General features: G+C 34.0%; 1 protein-coding gene across 4 annotated transcripts in view; it reads right to left on the minus strand.

Moving 5' to 3' along the window:
- LOC106459322 overlaps nt 1–13,392 on the minus strand; it is a 124,490-nt gene that overhangs the window by 37,776 nt on the left and 73,322 nt on the right. For 3 of the 4 annotated variants that reach the window (XM_022385987.1, XM_022385966.1, XM_022385978.1), the window contains exons 5-6: nt 3,409–3,519; nt 2,489–2,600 (exon numbers count right to left, since the gene is read on the minus strand). In XM_022385987.1, coding sequence (XP_022241695.1) covers nt 2,489–2,600; nt 3,409–3,519 — 223 coding nt within the window. The remainder of the gene's footprint in view (nt 1–2,488; nt 2,601–3,408; nt 3,520–13,392) is intronic. The other variant, XM_022385972.1, reaches the window with a different exon arrangement.

Genomic DNA, 13,392 nt, shown 5'->3' on the forward strand with positions numbered 1-13,392 from the left:
AACTAACTGCAGAAAAGAGGCAGAAGGTGGTCAATCAGATGAGCCCTCAATAGTGACAGCTCTAGTGAAAGAAAGAGCACCAAATAGAGTCTAAATTCTCCCCAGTATATTCAGGTTCACGATGAAAAGTCAACTCTGAACCCCCAGGCTGCATGAAGGTCTCCAACTCATCCCAATTCAGGTCACGGACAGTCTCCACCGACACTTTGATTTAATTCTTATTCATTCCTTTTGTAAGGTAAAGTTACAAGTATCAAATGCTTTATTTTACAAAACTAACTGACATTACCTTAACTATTGTGTTGTTTGATTTTGAATTTAGGCTACTTGAAGAATATCAAAAATACTAAGTTTTTACTTGGACTAAGTAAGCATTTGCTTAATAAGTGAAATAAGTTATCATTATTCAATTCTCTAGGTTGATTACAAATCATCTGTGTCCAATATTGTCATAAATATGTTTAAGAACATGAAAACCAATTCTAAGTTGGCTGGAATTAAATGTCTTGTGTTTCTAAACATTTAACAACATACAAGCTTAACTTATAGTTTTAATATATTTAGTATCCCACATACCACTACATGTACGTGTGATGTTTGGGTGTTAGGCATTAAGCACTGTAGGTAATGCAATACTTTTTTCATGTTAATCTGAAAAATTTTAAATTGGAAAATAACTATTTTGATACATTATATAAAAAAGTATGCATTATAGTTTAAAATGTAATATTTAGAAAGGATAAATGAAATTTTAAAGGATAGCTCAACCTCTTATATTTACATTTATAATTTACCAAATAGAGGGTTTATTTTTATTTATTGTGCAAATTTATATTTGTGCAGTACATATTGCAAGTGCAGCACTGCTATTTTATTCTTATAATAGTAATGACTTGGTAATTTCAAAGTTGCATTAAAAAGTAAATAAAGAAAGGATACTCATCTGACAGGCAAAGTATAATGGTAAAACTTGTTGTTCTGGGAATCAGGTGATATGCCACCCCCTGTTTAAACACACAAGCTATGACATTCTCTTATACTGTATAGTTTACAGCATTTAAACTGCTGTTTCAAAAACTGAATCTGTACTATTTACTACAAATTTTTATTTTACAAAATTGAGCCTTCTGGCTTTATTCATTTGACTGAAAGTGAAGCTCATGTAAAGCAGCCAAGACTAAGAACAAGATATGAAGCCAATTCCAAGAGGTGGTCACTTTTGTCTTACCTGTATATATATAACAACTAGAATAGAAGTAAATATCTTTAATGCTCAAAACTTTCTGAAAAAATTAGGGAATGGCAACTTCTTTTCTAAGTACATACTTGAAATGTGTTTCAAGGAAAGCATGATTGTCAGAAATGTTTCATTTGTTTTGTTATGAGCAATCTTTTTCGTGTGGCCATTTGCTGGTCAGTTGGACTGTTTGGCTATCAGCTTACAGGCATTGCTCCTTTAGTGTTGCTTTACACTATTATTCTAATGTTTAATTATGTATCTCTGGTAGCTTATTTACCAACCTCCATCATTTCTGCAAGTATGCACGTGATGATTTTGAATGATTTTCATGTTCTTTTATCAACTTAATTTGGTTTTCAAGTAATAAATTAATGTTACAGTTTTAGGTTTTCCATGACTGAGACAGTTGGTGTAAAAATTACCATTATCCATACACAAGTATGAATCAAATGAAGATTACTTTTACAACAATAACATATTTACAAATGGTAAAAATGACCAGTATCCAATTTTAAGGGATGGCCAAATAAAGTGAGGCATATACATCTTGCACAAGTAATGCCTGTTTTGCCAAATACAAAGGGTGTAAAAAAGTATATTTGAGAAGTTTCATTGTGCAATTAAGCAGAATTCAGTACATGATTTCTACAAATACTTCAGGCCCCTCATTCATTTGCACTTAACCACAATACAGTAGCCTTTATATTAATGAATCATGTTTAGACTTTTCAAACTTAAGCTACATATATTCATATGCTTCATTCATTAGTTTTACAATTCTTACAACTTTTATTATCTACTTTTTGTAATTTCAAAATAATTTCAATTACTCATCATTTCATCAAAACATTTTGAATAACATTTACAGAAACACTAATCAAAAGCAAACATTTTAAAATTCTGCCTGCATTTTTTTGAAGATTTGATAAGTAATTTGTCAAATTGCAATCATTCTTCAAAGTCTGGGTGAAGGAAGTTCATATATTTTAAAATAAAATTATTCATGATGTATAAATATATTTAATAAAACAAATCAACTATTATTTGTTTTTATGTCCAAGTGAGAAAAAAAATTAGTGTTTCACATATTATACTATCTTTAAAATCTCCAATCCAGATAAATATATAATATTAATAAAGTTATATTTAAAGTAATTAGATCACCAATATGTATATGTGTTCAACTGCTTACATAAATATATAACAATTAGAAAAAATCATATGTAATTCTTATGTGGATAATAATACCTGAGGCAGAGGGCAGATTTTGGCTAGAGAACTTTGGGACATTTCTCTCAGTAGTTCCAGGACAGCATTTCTTACCATATCATATGTCCATATATTACAATTACTAGCAGTCCTGTTAAAAAACAACAATATATATTTTCTGCCAACAAATCCAATACATAAACTTAAGTATATCTTTAACCTTTACTCATTAACCCAACATCACTTAGTACACAACTATTTAAAGCTCAATTAAAGTGAAGGTTATAGAATACTTACACAAAGGCAAGATTAGAGAACATGGAAAATGTTGCAAGATATAATATGTAATTACTACAGATATTTTCAGAAGTACATAATTGTACACCCATTTCCAAATGTAATTTTACTAAGAATGCAAGTTTTTTCTTTTTACCTTAATCAAATATCAGGGCATTTTGAAAAATTTATGAAAGGGATAGGTCCAAGTGAATCTTAAGAGTTGTCAAGAAAGAACAACAACCTTCATATAGATTTTTTTGTAAAAAATGTAAAAAGCATTCTCAGAGCAAGGAAATTACATGGAAGCCAAGGCAATCAAGTCTTAATTAATCCCAAGCAGTGCATTGAAATCCAAAGCAATATACAATTTGATTTATGACTGACCATAAAAATGTTTGCCCTGCTTTCAAACATAGGCATAAACATTAATACATTGAAATTGATGTTGTTACAAATTACTATAGAATGTAATTTAAAGAATAAATCAAAAACCTATATCCTTATTAACTCTTAGAAGATCAGTTCATAATTGAAATAGCTTGTTACAGATTTTATAAACAAAATATAAATACCAATAAGTAGAATTGAATAAATTATCAAAAAGCATAACTTCACACAAGTGTGCATGCAACTTTATGCAACGAAAAATTTAGAATACTGAGAAAGAGGCATTCACTTACTTATAGCGGTACAGCTCCCACCCCAAGCTTGGACGAGGGCATGTCTGTTCAGGTAAGAGGGTAAGAACCCTATTCTCATGAGCAGGGATGATGCACTGCTTGAGATGCTGTCTTTCAGTAGTTAAATACATAAACCCAGATAAGATTATGTTTTCTTAACCTTTCTTGAATTCATACTTTGTCATACAAAACAAATTTTTATCATTTATGACTAAAAGAAATCAAAAATTTTGGAATGGAATAAAATACAGATTCTCTATAATTTACTTTGAATGAATTAACTACTAAAGTTAATTTAGATTTCTAAGATGCCCTTATAGTCTAGATTATAGAAAGTCCTAAGAAAAGTAGAAAGGAAAAATTTGCATACTAATATACAGATACATAAAATATTATAATTATGATACAAATATATTTAAAACTTAGTGATAATTAACATTTTCTTACCCTGAAAATGTATTCCCAATAGGTACTTTCCCCCCTTCTCACCCAAAGCTATCTCAACCTTGATTTTCTCTCTAAGCACTGGTAAAATTTTCAACAGTGCACCAGTCTATTATACCCCTTCATTTTTGCTATTGCAGCAATGTGTGCTTATCATATGACTACCCTCCACCAATCATACTGTGCCATCTATACTAGCATAGATAGCTCCCTCTACCATTGCAGCACAATCCTCACTTTTGAGAATTGGCAGATACAAACCAGAAACAGCAGTAAATCAGTGGGGAGGAAGTGGGTGAGAAGAGGTAATTACCTACCAGAAAATGTTAATTAATTTAGTGTTAGAAAATGTTAACTTCCGAAATTGTACTACCTCCTCTCACCGAAAGCTAGAATCCCACATTGCAAAAGTGGACGGGCTGTGAAGGTGCAAAAGTAATCAAACAAGCAGAGAACAACTGCTGTGAAAGAACAGGTGTGCCACAATTATAAAAGGAGACCCACCTGTGAGGTATGGCACTACTTCTGGAATAGGTATGTTCTTTGCCCAGTAACAAACAAAGTAGGACACGTAGGACAGAACTCAATAGGCAGGCATCATGTTATGAAAGACAGATTCCACCCATGGACAACAGATAGTATATAAGATGTCCACATATGTAACAAGCATGAGCACGTGACACAATGATAGTTGGATTGCAAGAAGGTTCCTATAATCTGATATATGAATACGTGGCTAGAGCTAAGGGACCATATATGAATAGGCCAAGTGCAGTCCACCCGGGTAGAAAACATCCAGGGGAAGCATCTTGGATATATATTATGATAGCCAAGTGCAGTCAGCCCTGGCAAAAACATCCAGGGGAAGCACCTTGTGATATTATGGAGTATGTCAAGTGCAGTCCATCCGAGCAGAAAACATTCAGTGGAAGCACCTTGCACAAGACTGAATGTTTTATATCTGTATCATAATATAATTAGAGATCAACAAGATCGGTCCATCCAAGCAAAAAACATCTGGGAGAAGTGCCTTGTATGGAGTATATTATGATATGGTATAATACTAAATATAATAATGATATCCCTGTTCTAACAGAGTGGGTACATATAACTATGAAGTTTGTTTTATCATACAAATTCAACTCTTGAGGAAACTTCCACAGTCAATCACTCCAGCAACTGGGAGCTGGAAGTGGCAAGGACCACCGTGCTCCATTAGAAGAAGGGGGTGGGGGATATGCATTGAGGGATCCAGAGGAATTACACACTGGAGGCAGAGCAATAGGTGTCTGCATTTCCCTATTTTGAAAAGCAGAAAGACCATGATTGTAAGAATCACAGGTTAGTAGAGATGGGCAAAAATCCCTATCTGCTTTACTCATGAAGTCGATGAGTGATGGTCTTTGATATATGATACAGTGATAATAAAATATATATACATAGAAATAGATAGATACACACCACCAGATAAGTGGCTGGTGGTCTTATAGAAACACCTCATTTCCACAGTGAGCATTCTAGAAGTATACAGATTTAGTGCTAAGATATAAAATTCAACATACCTGACTAGGCAACATCTGTCACCAGGTGGGATCCTGAAATATGATGTATATCAATGAAATAACATAAAAAATAATAAAATGTTGACTTACACAAGTCAAAAGTGAACAGATGTGTGTAGAATTCCCACAGGAGGAGGAAGATAACCACCCAAGAAAGACACAGCTATGATATGCTGAGAAAGAGTGACAAATGTATTGGGAATTGTACACATCCAAGCCTGAATGATCTCCTTCAAAAAATGGCAGTTTCAAGCAGCTAAAATCTTGGTTAGATGACAAATTTGGTGTGAAGAAACATTATGAAGATGGCAACCTGCATGGACATGTCAAAATATGCATATCGTACGAGTTGACAAACCCAACCAGTGAGTGTAATATGTGAAAGATCATGAGAAACAGAGGTATACCATGGAACAATCAGACAGGAAGGAAAACAATGAATGAAAGCAGTATGAGCTAAATAAAATAGCATGGAATGAGCTGGACAATGGAAAGGATTCAGATCTGAACAGGAATACAGGTGGGAAAAGGATTATAAGGAAAAAGGAGACAAGGCAAAACAACCTTCCTGGGCAGCTAATGTCCTGAGAAGAAAGGCCCGATTCCAATACTAGATAACATATAAGGAATGATAAAGGGTGGTATAAATATCGGAACAATGATGACTGCATGCCAGGAGGGTGAAGAATTAAGTCTAAAAAGTAAAATGGTACAAGAAACAAATTGCAATGGGTTCAAAGGGAGAACCGGACAGGGAAAGAAGAGTAACATTGAGATCCTACTCTGGCAGAAGAAAGGAATGTGGTGGATGGACCAGATGAAAGGAACAGAAAAGGAGGGAAATATCTAGGGCAGAAAACGCTTACTAGAAGTGGGAGAATGGAATGGAAGGTGTTTGACAGGGCAACCATATAAAGAGTAACAGTTGAAAAAGACAAATCTGATCAAACAACTAGATGAAGAACTAGGACAGGTGAGGGACAGAAGAATAGGATGGTCAGAAGCTATGGCAAGTAGACCAAAGTCTCTGGTATATAGACAAGGAGGAAGGGCAATTGGTACAGCCAAGAAAAGATACTACATGAGGGGCAAGTCCCTGAGGTGAGGCATGGAACTGGACAAACGTCACTTGGAAACATGGAGCGTGATGAGAATGGGATAAAAAAAAGACATTGCAGTTGTCAGAGGAGCAATCAGGACAGAGAAAAAAGCAGGGTATGTTTCTCCAGTAAGGGCAAGAGCAGAGGGAACCACATCTGAGCTGGCCAATACAGAGCAACCCAGCAGAACACAACAAGGAGTGGTCTGGATAATGGAAAAGACCCAGAAGAGGAGTCTGACTAGAGAGTAGGCAGGTAGGTGAATATCCCTGCAATCTTGGCTGAACGCATACCCCAGAGCTTAGGGGTGAGGAACTGGAGACCAAAAAGGAAGGAAGTTTGGCATTCCAGTGAGTAGGAAACACATACATTTATGTAGCGTTCTCTGTTCAGAACACCCCCAAAGAAATACCTGAAGATGAAGAGACCACTCTGTGGAGAGCCTGGTATAGATTTGATAAGGGATCAGCCATAAGATTCATAACTCCGGGAACATGACCTGCCAAAGCCAATTATGTCGTGGTCATTAGCCTAGTATAGGGAGTCCAGAGTCTGAAAAGACAAAGATCTGGACTTGGTTCACCCTTGCTTGGTGATAAAGCTGATGACAATGGAATTGTCAGAATAAACCATAACCACCCTCCCTTGCAAGAATGGGAGGAGGAAATGATACAGAGCCTGATGAACTGAAACAAAGGTTCCAGGATGTGGATATGGAGAGAAGCCTCCTCGAATGACCACCATTCCAAAATCTCTGGGAATCAAGGAAAACCCCAAACCCACTAAGGAAGCATCTGTGAACAGATGAGAGATGCAGGATGAGGCAGAGGAATGGGAACCCCAACTGTGGTCATGTCCCTGTCAAGCCACCAAGCAAGGTCAGTCCTGATCCTAGGTGGAAGGGAAATGGGATGGTCCAAGGGATTGTGAGGGGAAGTATCCAATGAAGGGAATGAGAACTTCCAAAGAAGCTCACATCCCCCAAAAGAGATAGAACCTCACTTGCAGAGAGAGAAGGAGTAGGTAGGGCTAAAGTGACTTCCCATTCCATATCCTGGACCTGAAGTGTAGAAGGCTAGGCATGACCATGACAGGAAGTGAAGAGAATCCTCAAATTAATAGGATACTGCAAGGAGGTAGTAAAGTACTTCTACAACTTCATGAGAAAACCCACCCGAGCAGCTTCTTGAAGAAGAAAGCAGGTGTGAGTGACTGACTGGGCATGGGAATATACAAGCATAAGTCCGATGACACAGTGAGTAAATGTGATGTGCAAAAGATCATAACACTTAACAAAACACATACAGAGCTGAAGAAAGAACAGTAGCACCCAGAACTGGAAGGCAGAACCCTCGTAGACGAACTGAAGAAAAATGACGTGACACTGGGGCAAAAAATTAACTAAAGTGAGAGGTAGGACACCATGGTGGAGCAAGGTGTCTCCAGATAAGTTTACAGCCAAGATAGATCAATGATGGAACTCCAAACTCCCATGTTTTTGGAGCCAAAATAAAGATGGGAGTAAAATAATGGTTGAGTGGGCACCACTCGTTCGATAGCTTCTTTGTGTAGTAGGACTCAAACAGACTCAGTCAGATGACTGGTACAATCCCAAGGAGGAGGGAAGGAGATTCGGAAAGTGGATAGAGAGGCAGTGAAACAGAAGGCAGAAAACCACATATAGAACCTGTATAAACCATGGGACTGTTGTGAAGTGTAGCCAAAAAGACACATAAACTAAAGAACTAACAAAACTTAGAAACATGTAGAGGCTATAAAGTACATAAAAATACCAAACCTGCAAAAACTATGGAATTCAACCTAAAGCATAAAACAATAAGTAACACTTCAAGAACAAAACCACTAAAGGAACTGATAAAATAAACAAATCTTAAATATCAAATTTATAAGTCCACTCAAAGAATCTATAAAACAAAGGACACAAAAATAAGACTTACCCTAAAGAACATGAGAATAAAAGGTACCCAGTTAACAATAACAAAGTTTAACTCAAATCTAATCCCCAATAAGTGGTGACTAGTAATGAAAAATAACTTACAAACTAAATAACATTAACAGTGAAAAGGAGTAAGAATTTAAACAAAACTAAAGGAATAAACAAACTCCAAATGCAAGTTTAAACTAAAGTAGCCTAGATGTTAAAAGAAGTACAAGAATCTAACTTATCCAACACTGAGCAGAGAAGACACAAATTACCTAAATTATCAAGTGTGAAAATTAGATGCATCCACACTAGCTCACATAAACTCACTGAACATGGGTATACCTATGGGGAGTGAGAAGCACACACTGAAAAACTTCCCACAGATCTCCTGGAAAAAACTACAACAATACCTAACCCAGCAGATTACAAGGAGGCACAGTATCAAGTAGAAAGTGCTGTAGAAAAAACTTTCCACACAGTAGTTCTATCCGTCTGCACAAAATCGTAACTTGTGAGGAAAAAATTGCCAGCCAATTACAAGACAAACTTCCTGTGAACTAAAGCCTGTGCTTCCCCAGTAGACATCGTCTACTACTGAGACCTGGGGACTAGCGTTAAAACCAGCATCTACTTATGGCAGGAATTTTATCATCTGCAATATTAAATCTCGAATTGATATACACAAAGTATAACAGAAACATTTCAAAAACAAATAAGTAGAAACAATGACTGGTGTACCACATGTTGCTGCAATAGCAAAAAAATAAAAAATAAAAAAATGAAGGGGTATAATAGACTGGTGTACTGTTGAAAATTTTAGCAATGCTTAGAAGCCAAATCAAGATCATATAGTTTCGGGTGTTAGGAGGTAGTACCATTTCAGAACTTTCCTTAACTTAAAACTCTAATACGAATATTTCTGGGAAGCACATAATTGTAAACCTGTCATCTCTGACAAGCATAATTTCACACAGAAAAGGCCTCACTTGAACTAAGGTTTACAAATATGTTAATCAAAATAACAACAACAAAAAAAAATTCTAAATAAACTTTTTTTTTTATTCAGTCTTTTACATAAAGATACCTCAGCTATATACACACATAACAAGTAGTATTAAAAACACAGCAGAGAATAAGTGAAAAATAATGAAAAAAATTTTTCGAACCATCACAGTATATAAACATTAAAATGATAAAAACACTATAATCCAAGAGCTTGAGAGGTGGACCTTTTTTCTTCAGAGATAAACTGGGAAACGGTCCACCTTTCAAAAGTGCTCAGGTTATAGGGTTTTTATCATTTTATATTAAGACTTCTTGAACCTTTGTGTTTTTCTGACATCATGATTTTATAAATATTGTTATCATAAAATATTTTTAGCTTCTTGACATCTAAACTATCAAATAAATATTTAAAACTGAAAGTAAAAGCTAAAGTCAGATATTTAGAGTTGGTTCTTAGTGGTAGCGACTAACGAGTAACTTACAGCTACTACACTATTATCTGGTACATGATTTTAAACAAGAAAAGCATTGCCAATTGAATTTCTCATTTATCAAAGAGCATAAAACTTTTTGTTTATAGTTAATCACAAAGCTATACAATGGGCATCTGTGCTGTGCCCACCATGGGTATCAAAACCCAGTTTCTAGCATTATAAATCTGCAGACTTACTGCTATGCCACTGGGGGCAGAATATCAAGTAGTCTACTAACATTGTAACAGTAGACTATAAAACACCTAGAACACCACAGTTACACGGACTTAAAATTATTTATATGTTGACCTAAAAATTGATTGATTGTCACCATTAATCATTACCCGTTTTCAATAAAATTATTTTTTTTCTCCCAAAAAGTTTTTCTGAACATAGCAGAAAGTGGATTACAGCACCTATAGCTATCCCTAATGTCACTTTCATGCAGGATACAGAGGTGTAAGTCCTTTTCCAAACTAGATGTTTGGAAAAAAATTTTCTTATAACTGAAACAGCAATTTTTCACAGCTAAAATTTATCATTTCTCACCTTCCAAAACTGTATAATCAGATTTTGAAATATTTATTAACATCATGAATTATTTTTGCTTTTGACTTTCATTCAACAAGGCTGCCAATTTGTTTTCTACATACTTTAGAAGTACAAAAATATTTTTAAAATGTTAATGATGGAGTAGTTACAAGTTTAATGGTTGATATAATGTCATTCAAACTACAAACACGGAGTACATGATTAGCCATTATAACCCTAAATCATGGTTCTCCCCAGCACTTTTTAGTGTCAAAGTACCAACACATTTTCCTAACACTTCTTTTGTGTTTTTTAATATGTGTCAAGTAAAGGCAAATGTTGCTAATTTCCTGCATACCGAAAAAGTCTAAACTGTTTACACATATCTAGTATAGTAATACAAGAGAAGTCCAAAGACTTAGAATTGTCCATGATATTATTTCTATCACTGTATTTTCAGGTCTAACTGGCACTCTCACTTCTCTAATATGCTGAGCCTGAAATATTGTTAACCATAGGACTTTTTTTTCTTTTTCTGGGGAGAAACCAGAATCTCTCAACAATCTTATCAAGTGCTAGAATAGCCTGATCCAACTTGCTTTTTGAATTGAATTTATTAACAAGTGGATAAAAGAAATCTCAATATTAGTTGTTTGTAATCATAAATTTACTTTTTGCTTTAAATATTCAAAATAGCAATTAGCATGTGATTATTTTGAAATGACACTGGTTGTACATGTTGCTTTATAGATCTTACAAGCAAACTGTTCATATTTAAATGTTTTATATTTTTTTCTATTTGTTTGAAGCAAACAAAACAAATAAAAAAGATAGAGTAAATATTGTCAGTTAAGCAGTATAATAAATTTTATTTTATGCTCTAAAACATACAAAATTTGTGATGATAAAAAAGAGGCTAAATTTAAAATTAATCACATTCACTAATGATGTTAATGATGAATAAAATTACAAAATAACCATTTAATTCAAAAAATGGTATAAACAAGTCAGTAATACTGAATGATTATTCATAGGAAGAAAAACAACAGTTTAAATCATTCATACATCAAAGAAAGGCACCCAAGACTGGCTCAGATACAGTATGAAAATATAACTTTGCCAGCAGAGGTGTTCTATACCCTAATCTTAGTAGTCAAATCCTGAAATTTCTTTTTGTAAGGAATGAATAAACATAAATAACATCATATCATTAAACTTCTGATCAAAACAAGCTACTAATATATATCACAACTAAAATTATAAATGTATGCAAAACACATTATTCTTAAATTCAATAAACACTTAAAGTCACACAATCTCATATCTTAGTTGGCTCAATACCAGCTTTCAGCAAGAAAAACAAAACAATAAAATAAAAAAACCAATAACAAATACTCCACAATAACAGAAAATGTTTAGCCTTCTAAAGTTTGTATTAAAGGAAACTGTGAAGGAGAAATCTTCATTTGTAAATTAAAACTGTTAAACCAAAAACTTATCTTACATTTTATACTGGTATGTATTAAAGAAATTTTTTTTCTTATTTTCCCTACTATTAAGGTACTGTGCTCACCCTTTATGGGGTACTCACAAGTAGTTGATTATTTGCCTATCTGTTTTTATTCAATTTCCAAGATAAATTAATTTATTTAAACAAATACAGAAAAAAATACTGATTAGTTAAAATGTCTCATATTAAAGTATATATTAATTTATAGAGATACATTAATAATTTGCTCTGGAATCTTTAATTTGCCAAATGTATAAAAAATATATTTAAAATTCAAAAAGGATTCAATCAAAATCATATCATGACCCACAACAGTGGTTCAAAATAAGGATTGCAATGAATTGGGTAAAATCCCAATAGAACATTTGGCAAAAAACATCTTAAACAGTAAAGATTCAGTTCAAACGTTTTAAAGTGTTAGTAAAAGATATGTGTACAGCCTTAGCAGTCAATGTATTTTGTGTTTTTTTTGTGTGTCCTTGTAATCTAGCATGCAAAAAGAAAATCCACTCAAAATGGCCTTCTGGTAATTCTTCATCTCATTCACAAGAGAATAATAATTGTAGGCTGGTATCAAGTAATTTTTGACAATACCCTTATGACTTTCACAGTACCTTATTTAGTATGCCACAAAAGGTTTGAGTGCAATAGTCGATTTGTTTCTTCTTTATGTAAAATATCTAATATTTTTTAGCTTACACTAGAAGTAAAAATATTTGGTGTTACTTTTAAAAGCTTAAGGTAATTCCTGTTTCACCTATAAGGCCAATAACACAGGCCTGCGATGGTTTTATTGTCTTGAATTTTTTACATGAGAAATTACCGTAGAACGGTGTACAATCCGAAAATGATATCCATTTTTCTCTATCGCCTCATAACGCAATACATAAAAGAAAAACCACAATAGTATCTTTTAGTCTCAAAACTAGACTTAACAAAAAAAAATCATCACGAAAGGATTTTTTTACAAATCGGACGCAGATTTCAAAAATAGTATTCACTTTTTTCTAGGAAATCTGCGTAGCTGAATTATGGAAAATCTGTTATTAAAACCAAAATAACTTTAATAAAGTTTAAATTCGCAGGCCTTTGTAATAGATGAAGATTAGATGACTGTTTTTTTGTTTGAAGTTAAGCACAAAGCTACACAAGGGCTATCTGTGCTCTGCCTACCACGGGTATCGAAACCCGGTTTCTAGCGCTGTAACTCCGCAAACATACCGCTGTGCCACTGGGGGCTTAGATGACTGTAACTTGTAGATATTCAATGCTGTGTGCGCTCTAGGGAGCTAATCCCTATATTATGTACGAAGTGAAGGAGTGAAAAAAATAAAAAAATCAATACACATAATATTAAATTTTATTACAGATATTCATAGAGTAATTATTTTTTAAGATATGAACAAAGACATGC

Source organism: Limulus polyphemus, unplaced genomic scaffold (genome assembly GCF_000517525.1).
Source record: "Limulus polyphemus unplaced genomic scaffold, Limulus_polyphemus-2.1.2 Scaffold27, whole genome shotgun sequence".
Taxonomy (NCBI): Eukaryota; Metazoa; Arthropoda; class Merostomata; order Xiphosura; family Limulidae; genus Limulus; species Limulus polyphemus.